Consider the following 9,826-nt stretch of genomic DNA (forward strand, 5'->3'; position numbering starts at 1 on the left):
CGGGCCCGTATTTGGGCTTTGCCCAGTCCTAGGGAGCATGCCCCTTGAGAAACATGATAAAGCATAGACGTTTGAAGAAGTAATCATTTTTGTGGGTGTGTTTAAAGAAGAAAGAAAGAAAATAGAGTTACAACTTTTTTTTGTTAGTGAGTTCAATCATACAAATGAAGTGCAAGGGGTTTTTTTTTTTTTTTTTTAAGGGATGGAGTGCAATTGATAATGGATGGTGTGCAACTAGTCATTTCTTTGGATAGGATTTAAATAGTTTAACTCGTCTGAGACGAGATGACCCATACGAGTAAACTCAATATACCAGATAGCGTAAGCGGACAGAAATTACAGGTTTTAAAACCATTCTCTGTACTTTGAAACCCTATTGTCTCTCTGTCCCTCTCTTGCCATTAACACAACCTGCAACTCTTCCTTCTTCTTCTACACGCATCAAATATGATGGGCAGCAGCAGTGGCAGCGACATTGAAGCAGGATTCGCAAAGCTTCAAGGCGAAGATTTCGAATACTACATGCAAACCTATTCAATCATTCTAGGTCGCAACAGCAAAAAATCAACAGTAGATGTAGATCTCGCAAGTCTGGGAGGAGGCATGAACATCTCTCGCCACCACGCACGAATCTTCTACGATTTCCAGCTTCGCTGTTTCGCTCTCGAGGTACTCGGAAAGAACGGATGCATTGTCGAGGGTTTTCTTCACCTTCCTGAAGATCCAACAATCAAACTCGATTCACAGTATCTCCTTCAGATTGGAGACAAGAAGTTCTATTTTCTTCTTCCAATTCGAAGTATTCTTGGTGGTAGTGGTGGTGGTGGTGGTGGATCTTCGTTGCCTCGTCACATTGGTCATCAATCTGGTGGTCGTGTTGCGCCTCCTCCTCCGTTGTTTGGGTCGAAGAAAGGGAGAGCTAGGGCACCGAGTGAGTATATGGAGGATGATAAGGAGGAGGAAGACGATGATGATGTTGGTGGTGGTGCTCTTGTTGTTGCTGGTCCGAACAAGAAATTGCGAAGGAGAGCAGGTGAAGGGCCTGAATTTGGGTATGGTGTGGCTGGAAGGGCAGGGTCCTCTGGACAATTGGGTTAGTAATTCTCTCTTCTGATTATTATTATCATTATTTGGATATTAGTTAGTTATCCGTCGATAATGGATTTAGGGTTTATATATATATATATATATATATATATATATATATTTATTTATTTATTTATCTCTCTCTGATTAAGTGTTGTTTATAAGTTTTCAAGTTTATTTTTTGGATTACAAAATATGAAATTTTATGTTCTTGGAGCTTCTGGATATTTGACTAAACTTTTGGTTTATATCAGTTGTTTTATTTGTGATTTAGAGACTTCTATTTCACACATTTTTGGGAGGAATAAGTCTTACTCATTTTGATGATTTTACTCAACTATTTTGTTTCTTGGCAATATATATCAGTGATCTCTAGTATGGATTGTAGAATTTTGTTCATTGGCCCTTTTTTTTTCCATCCACTTATAGATAGATAGATGGAATTTTTTGTAGAGAATGGATTAGTTGAAATGTTTCTTGGGTCTCAATTTTCAATGTTTTGTTTCGTTGAGTTTAGAGGGGTTGTGTTTGATGACTTTGTAGTAAATTGGGAGAGGGTTTACTCTTTATGTGTAGTCCTCTTGAATCTATATTGCCATGGATATCTTTGGGGAGACCTGCAGGAGCCCACTTCATATAGATCCTATTAATGAGTTGAAGCCAAAAAAAAATAGTTTTGTGGGTATTTTCCCCATTTGCTATCTGTTGGGGGATTTGGAAAGAATTGGTTAAAAGGTTTTTTGAAGGGAATGAGCATTCACTTCCAGAAGTTCTTATTAGCAGTGGGATATAAGTTCCTTGCTTCCTTTTGTTGTGAGGTCTATCCTTATTTTAAGAGGAGGGGGGGGGGGGGGGGGGGTGTCCTTTTGTTTTTTTGAGCAATAATATTTTTACTTATTAAAAAAAATTGAACATTATTATTATTATTATTATTGTTTTTAAATTGTTGACAAGTTAACTGAGGACAAAGTTTGGTTGTTTTCTTCATCTAATACAAGATGAGCCTTTTGTTTTTGTTGATCTTTACTCTTTGCTACAATGCCCACTTGTGTACCACCATCCCATTCGGAAGGTCTTGGGTTTGAGATACCCAAGTGCATAGTGCAATGGGATGAGGCCTTCCCAATATCCAGTGCGTACAAGCCCACTTTACCAATTGGTTTGTGGTATATGAACGATGCATGGTTCCTTTAATGGATTCATTGAACTTTAAAATAATTCCCCTTTAATAAATGTGAAGAAAATCAAGATTTTTGTAGGGAAGGATGGCCCCCCATTTGGTGTCTCTTTTGGATTACTTATCATTGTCGATTATCTCACCTATATAGGGCCATTTCTTCACAAAAAAAAAAAAAAAAAATTGATAGATAAAATATCATTTCATTAAGACGGTCGAGATGACCAAAGCAAAGAAAAAATACGAGTAGGCGCAGCTAGGGAGACACAATGCTACAAATTGTGATGTGGTTAAATAAAAAAGTTGCTCTTTTCATTCATTGTGTTGTTGATGCTATACTTTTTTTTTTTTTTCATTTTAGATGTTGTGGCCTTTTCAAAGGGACTGGTGGACTTGTTAGTTGCTTAATTCCCTTTGTAGAATAAACGGTGTGAGAATCAATAAAAAAACTATCAAAATAGAATGTAAATTAAAAGTAAAGAGAATTTTATGTGGTTCAATGAGATTCTTCCACAATTTTTGGCGAAAACTAGATTTACAATCTCTCAATTTTACATCCTGTAGAAAAACTAAACTCCCTCATTGAAACCCTAAAATGAGTTGGTTATGAATTTATAAACTGTAGAGAGATGAAATTATCCCTTGGGAGAAAGTTACAAAAGTCCCTAGGATCCACACTATCCACTCCTTGGTGTACAATCCCTTCTGCCAATACAAAGCTACCATCAACAGAAAACAAGGAACATACATAACAGCCCATGTGACCTTCATTGTCTTTTGTTGGAGGTAGAAGGAATGAAATGATAAGATACTTTACTTTTTTTTCTTTGGATGAAGTGACAACTCACCGTTGATAATCGGGACAGGGCTTTTGTGATTGGGCTGATAATGGGTCAACTCATGAATTTTAAATGTAAGGCTGCCTAGATGATGGCATTAGTGTGTATCCACTCGAGGAATTATTTATGCTTTAAGATTAGCATGCTTTAGGTGAAAATGTGATAGAATTTTTTTTGATAAGTAGAATCATTTTATTGAAAGAAAAAAGGCTGGTTGAGAAAACCAGCCAAAGCACAAGAGTCAATTTACAAAAAACAGAAAGTTAAGAATTACACAATTAAATAGCCCATAGGGATTCCCATTTAAATACAATATCATCAAAGAAGACCCCTTTTGAAATCTGATACTAGTTTACTCCAGAAGAACAAGAACCCCAGCACCTCCAATATAATTTCTTGGAACTCCAAACATGCCCATTAAACACTCTGATTTCTTTCCTTCCACATTACCCAACATATCGCAAAAGGGGTGAGGGACCAAAGATATGTCTTTCTACCCAAAAACATGTTATGATTCCATTCTTGAAATAGTGACACAACCGAATTTGGAAACACCCATGAATAATTAAAGAGACTTAAGAAATGAACCCAAATTTTTCGATCAAGTGGGCAATGAATCAAAATGTGGAAAATTGACTCCCCATCCCCTCTACACATGAGACAAATATTTGGCCCAACATAACCTCGTTTCATAAGGTTATCAAAAGAAAGGATTTTCCCTAAAGCTGCCAACCAAATAAATAAGGAGACCTTTGAAGGTACTTTATGTCTCCAAATGGGGCCAACTAGGAAGGAGTCTAGCCCACGTGGGACTAGTGAAACATGGAATGAGCTTATCGAAAAGTTATTGCCCCTTGTGCGTGTCCATACCCTCTTATCAAGCTCCGACGGCTCCATATTGGTTTGCTCCAGTTTGAAAGTCAAATCTGCCATCTCCTCCTAAATCTCCCAATGATTAAGACCCCTTTTGAAGCCAAAATCCCAAGAGTTCCTTAACCCCGAGTTATTCAAGAAGTCTGCAATCGGACTTTCCTTTTTCAAGGATGGTGCATAAACATTCTTGTTGGAGTAAACGATCAAAAAAAATTCTTGTTGGAGTAAATGTATTAAGGTGTCCTAAAAAGAAGAAATGTAAAGAGATTCGCAGTCTTGGTAAAAAAACGGCTTCTATTGGTGCATGTTATGTGTTTCTGGTATTATTTAAAATGATCTTTTTATATCCTTTGACATGTCTATTACCAATGAGCGTTGAGTGCAGTGGCCTAAGCATTCCTCCAAAAAGGGAGAGGGCTTGAGTTCAAGCCCCCTTGTTGGCCACCCACAGGGATTTATCCCTGCTTACCTGGTATGTGTGGTTTGTGGGGTATTACATGTACCCGGGGGATTTGGGCGAGATGTGGTGCTCTAAGAGGCCAGTTGCCTTGCCCCTACTAGTCGGGCCTACAGGTCCCCCCACACACCCACACACACTGTCATCAAAAGAAAAAAAATCCTTTGATGTGTCTCCAGAAATAGTATTGGCCAGGAAAGGCTAAACCTTTATTTTCAGGGATGAGACTGAGCTTGACTTGTAAATGGTTTTAACAATTTTTTGGGTTTTTCTTTTTTCTTTTTTCTTTGTTTCAAGTAACAATGCACTGGAGTTGCCTACTTATCTGTGGCTACTGTAGAGAATCTTCATGCATTACCTATTGTCCTTCATGACTAAGTAGGCATTTCCTAACGAACTCCAGTAGCGTATAATTTTTTTTCCCTGTTTTGGCTACTAAATTTGCTACTGTTGGATCATTATTTCCTTTTACCCTTAAATTCCTAATAACTTCAATTATGAGGTGAGGATAATTAATCTTACTGTTAGTTACTTTTCTTGTTATTGATTTTATTCTTCTTCTTTCATGACTTTCTATATACATTTGCTTATGTTTCAATTTAACTTGGATTTGATAAGTTTGACTTTGTTTTCCCACAATAAGGTAGTAACCATTCCCTATTTCCTGCAGAGAAAAAGTCAGAGGCAAGATCAAGGGCTGATAGAGAGGCTGACAACCATCAACTTCTGCAGTTAGAAGAAAAAGATGTGGTTTCATCTGTAGCAACTGTGCTTTCTGATCTTTGTGGTCCAGGAGAATGGATGCCCATGTTAAAACTTCATGAAGAGGTTAGTTTGGTCATAACCTTGATACCTTATTTTAAAATAGCTGGTCAAATATGTTGCTTGACAACAGGATAGTTTAATATGAGATATGATGATGCTTTTACTTGATCAAATGTCTCATTTTACGAGCATACACATGAGATGACCTGCCCCTATGGGATATGCAGATCATGTTTTTAGATGCTAAGTTGTGAGGCGGCATTTCACTCACCAAGCCTTTGGCTTAAGGCATAAGCCTTATAAGCTTGCATTTTTATAGTGTTCTTTTTACCATAAGAAACACATAAAGTTGGGTTTCCACGAAGCAGGCAAACACGACGTATGCATCAAGCTTTCAATTTTTATCCCTCTAATGCAATTGAGACGAAGTCTTGTTCAAAATCCTTGGATGCGGCATTTCACTCACCAAGCCTTTAGGCTTAAGGCATAAGCCTTCTAAGCATACATTTTTATAGTGCTCTTTTCACCATAAGAAACACATAAAGTTGGGTTTCCACTAAGCGGGCAAACATGATGTATGCATCAAGCTTTCAATTTTTATCCCTCTAATGCAATTGAGACGAAGTCTTGTTCAAAATCCTTGGATGTAGAGCATCCAAGTTTTCATATCAAATAGCCTCAGTGTGATTAATTAGACCACATCCCCAAAAAACACCCTTTGAAATCACCATGGAGATATGTTTATTCGATAATCAGAACTTTAATGTTGATAATGAGATTTGGCTCATTTTATTTCTTTATTTAGAATTCCATTGTGTTTTCCCATCTATATTCTAGAGTTGGCAGGTAAATTTTCCCTCTCAAAAGAGAATCCTTTTTTTTAAACCTCCTCGTTGGCCATCCCCCTGGTGCTTTAAGAGACCAGTACACTTGGCACATGTTGGAAGGGCCGACTCACATGTCCATGGAGAGAGAGAGTCCTTTGGTCCTTTGGTCTGTTAAAACATTTTAAAATTCCGAAGCTATCCCAACTTCTCTCCTGTCAATCCAAACATGGTGGAGAGAAACTGAGTTCTCTTCTCTTCTCTCCCCTTCTCTTAATGAGTCTCTCTTCTCTCAATCCATAGTGTTGTGTTTTGTACTTTGTTGGGTCACCTTTCTTTTCGCTTCTCTATATTGATATTTTCTGTTTGCTTTGCCCATTTTATATATATGGGGAATGCTAACGTCCAAGTCCTCATGGGGACGTTAGCACTATCGAACACTTTTTTTTTTCAATAATACCCCTCCTCATTTCGTCCTTTAATGAAAAAGACAAGGGTATGTTAGTCTTTTACATAATATATATATAGTCATGGTTCGCAAGGTTGAGATTCTAACTCACACATAGATTCCAATCAAGAGATACTTCAATAGCATCTAATGTACATTTATCTTGTTCTTTTCTCTAGCTGGTGGAGCAGTACCGCAGTATCTGGCATCACGGTCGGGTGAGGAAATACCTCACATCAGAGGAGTGGCCTCTCAGTGAATCCAAGGGAAGACCATGGTTTGGCTTGCTTACCTTGCTAAGGAAATATCCAGAACACTTTGTCATCAACACAAGGTCCAGGGGAAGGGTAACATCAGAGTTTGTCTCCTTAGTCTCTCTGCTTACATAAGATCACAACCCATCATCGTCTGGTAAGGTCAACTTGAAGTGATCCTCTTTTTCAAGTGTGTCGAATTGGATTATTTACCAAACAATACAAAACTGCAGTTGTAAATGTGGCCCCATTCGCTCGAGGAGCACTCATACCCCTATTTCTTGTAAATGGCATGCAAGGGTTGTAAGTGTTCATGGTTTTCCCATCTACATTTCCTAGGTAAAGTTAACCCTATTAAATATAGTAATTTTCTCAAGGTCCTTTTTCTTGTATATGTATCTGGATTAGAAATGTTGCATCATTCTTCAACAGTTCACAGAAGTTAACAATGGAAGCTGTCGGCGCCTTGCCTTGGCTGTAATGAAGATGAATGATACTCATGTTTGCAGCAAAAGCTTCCTCATCTGGTACTTGGTGACCATTGGGGCCATCTCAATAAATGAAGTCTTATGTTCTGTAAACTCTTCACCTTCTTGGACTCATTTATGATTATCTCATGGGACGGTTTATTAGTTGCAAAGATAATTGAGTATTTGATCACCTGAAATCATGGTTTTGAAAACAGAGAAGTTCAAATCGTCTTGGGCAAGTCACAATAAACTTGACGACCAATCAGCTGAGTTTTCCAACATGAACAGGCCACCACACCTCATTGATTCAGCTGAAACCAAGCTGATTTGTATATTTTTTTAAATAAAAAACTTGGCCGAAGACTGGTTTGAATTGGTTTTGATGGATTAGTTTGAAAGAGCTTGGCTTGTTCGAGTTGAACCATCTGAATCAAATCGGAGTCCATTTGTACCAATTAATCCCCAAAATTTATCAAGTTAAAATGATGGATTTTCATATTTTCAAAAACTGCTCGGTCGCTTTAGAGACCCAGTCATACTATGAGTTTCGGACGAGTTTTAAAACTGTTACATTAATTAAAAGAGAAAAAATCCACTTTCTGGCTATATATTATTAATGGCCACTACCAAGTCATCAATGAATCATAGATTGTCCCTTCCCACAGTAGGAAAAATGTAAATTTTCCTTCCTAAGAGAACTTTTAGCTTTTTTTAGAAAAACAGACAAACAAACTCAAGTCCTTGAGCACATGAACACTACATGGTTTAAGGGAGTTTGTGCCCTTAAACTTAATCCAGATTTAGTTCAAAAAAAAAAAAAAAAATCAAATACAAATAATTAAGAAATTACAACAAAAATATAGTGACATCGGGTACTAGATTTCATGATAGTAAGTGATATTACCTTCTTTTTTTTCTTTTTTTTTATTGGTAAGCCTGTTTTAATGAGTTCAATAACTCGGTGTTGACGGGATTTGAATCCAAGTCTCTGATATCACCGTAGCTGTAAAGTTAGTAGATCAGATTTAGATGTGGATTGTTATAAATTTTGAACTGAATCAAGATTTGGATTAGGGGTAAGGGAATTTCTCTAAATATCCCTTGTATTTGATTCGAAGATCAATGAAAAATATTAATAAATAAAATCTTTTAGATTTAGAAGATTGATCATCTTGGATTGGTCTAGAAGGTCCAACAACCTTGAAACAACTTCTTTCCTTTTCTACCCTTCCTATTTTGTAACGATTCTACGGGAATGTTCCAATTGATATCCAAGTGAAACCATTACTATTCATCATATTCAAACTCAAAGAAGACGAAGAACGAATTTTTTTTATTGAAACACTATAGTCGGTGAAGATTGTCACCATCTTGTTAAAGAAGTGCTCAAATCCTGTGAACCCTCATTTAGATAGTTTTCAAATGAGATGAAATGTACAACACCAAAATATTCCTAGTAGAAGAATACTAATATTATGCATGGTTTTAAATCTCGTCTGAGACCAAGACGATTCATCTGATACGTCTCGATATCGTCCACAAACGAGATGGATAGACAAGTCAATGTATTGGACGAGATTTTAAACCCACGTTCATTTTTCTCATTGTTGAACAAGACGTCTCAAACGTATTGGAAACCTCGTCCAAGACGACTCGGTCTCGTTCACGAACAAGACAAACTCAGTCTCGTTCATGGACAAGATGTCAAAACGGTTTTAAAACCATGATATATTGTGTTAAGTTGCATAATAGAAATGTAGTTGACAAATTAAGTGATTTGGGTTAGGCATAAATTTGTATTAGGTTTATGATTAGTTAGTTAATGAATTCCTTTCTAAATATACTTTAGCAGTCTGTTTTGAAGATCAATGAAACATATTAATAGAACCCTTTAGATTAGCCCTTTTCAAACTGTTTTAGAAGGTCTAACTACCTCTAATCGGTCATCTTCTTTTGTAACAACAATATTGGAGAATGTTGCAATGTCAATCCACATTTGATTTACTTGCTTGGAGTCCATTTCCAACATGGATTAGCTACACCAATAAATACTTTTTGGTTGTCTTTCAATATATAGCTAGATCTAGGGGGGGTTCTAAATGATGACAATCACTTTGACTTTGATCTTACGTGAGAGAATAACATAAAATGTCCAAAACACCATCATCTTCAACCTGGTGAGAAAAGCCCTTTCTTTCTTTTCCAACCTCTTGACAAAAATCCCTGATTTTTCTTCCAAAATCCTACCATTTTCATCATTCATCAAAACCCCTACCATGTTCTTGAGGTTTATGGTTGTTAGAAGATAGAATTTTAAGGTTGAAGATAAGGGTTAAAAAGATTACCTTCCAAGTATTTTGGTAAAAATTTAAGGTTCTTGGAAAAGTTTCAAGGCAAGGGTGTTACAATCATTTTACAATAGTCTCAAATGAACTGAAGTCAAGGGGTTCTCAAATTAAAGACACCAGGCACATCCGTCGTGAACCCACCGGTGTGCCCACCCAGGATAAGGAAAGGGCTGCCAAGACCGATGAGTCAAAGTGGAGCCGTCTTGTACACTGGATGGAATGGCAAGGGCAGTAGTGATTTTAATTCCACATTGGTGGGGTAGATGTTCAGAACTTGGGCTATAA

The 9,826-nt window shown here is 37.1% G+C and overlaps 1 protein-coding gene across 1 annotated transcript; it reads left to right on the plus strand.

Annotated features, from left to right (window-relative positions):
- Positions 1-330: 330 nt before the first annotated feature.
- FHA2 (SMAD/FHA domain-containing protein) lies at positions 331-7,304 on the plus strand. Its single transcript, XM_086443412.1, has 3 exons — positions 331-1,093; positions 5,103-5,260; positions 6,649-7,304. The coding sequence occupies exons 1-3, from the start codon at positions 448-450 to the stop codon at positions 6,856-6,858; spliced, it is 1,014 nt and encodes a 337-aa protein (XP_086299538.1). The 5' UTR covers positions 331-447; the 3' UTR covers positions 6,859-7,304.
- Positions 7,305-9,826: the final 2,522 nt, after the last annotated feature.

This window comes from Akebia trifoliata, chromosome 5 (genome assembly GCF_017979445.1).
Source record: "Akebia trifoliata isolate Shusen 1 chromosome 5, ASM1797944v1, whole genome shotgun sequence".
Classification (NCBI taxonomy): domain Eukaryota; kingdom Viridiplantae; phylum Streptophyta; class Magnoliopsida; order Ranunculales; family Lardizabalaceae; genus Akebia; species Akebia trifoliata.

Excerpts from the sequence above, each read along its gene's own strand:
- FHA2 (XM_086443412.1), top strand. The coding sequence starts at position 448 with ATGATGGGCAGCAGCAGTGGCAGCGACATTGAAGCAGGATTCGCAAAG. Across the intron at positions 1,094-5,102 it reads AGGGTCCTCTGGACAATTGG|AGAAAAAGTCAGAGGCAAGA; the intron begins GTTAGTAATTCT and ends TATTTCCTGCAG. Across the intron at positions 5,261-6,648 it reads TGTTAAAACTTCATGAAGAG|CTGGTGGAGCAGTACCGCAG; the intron begins GTTAGTTTGGTC and ends TCTTTTCTCTAG.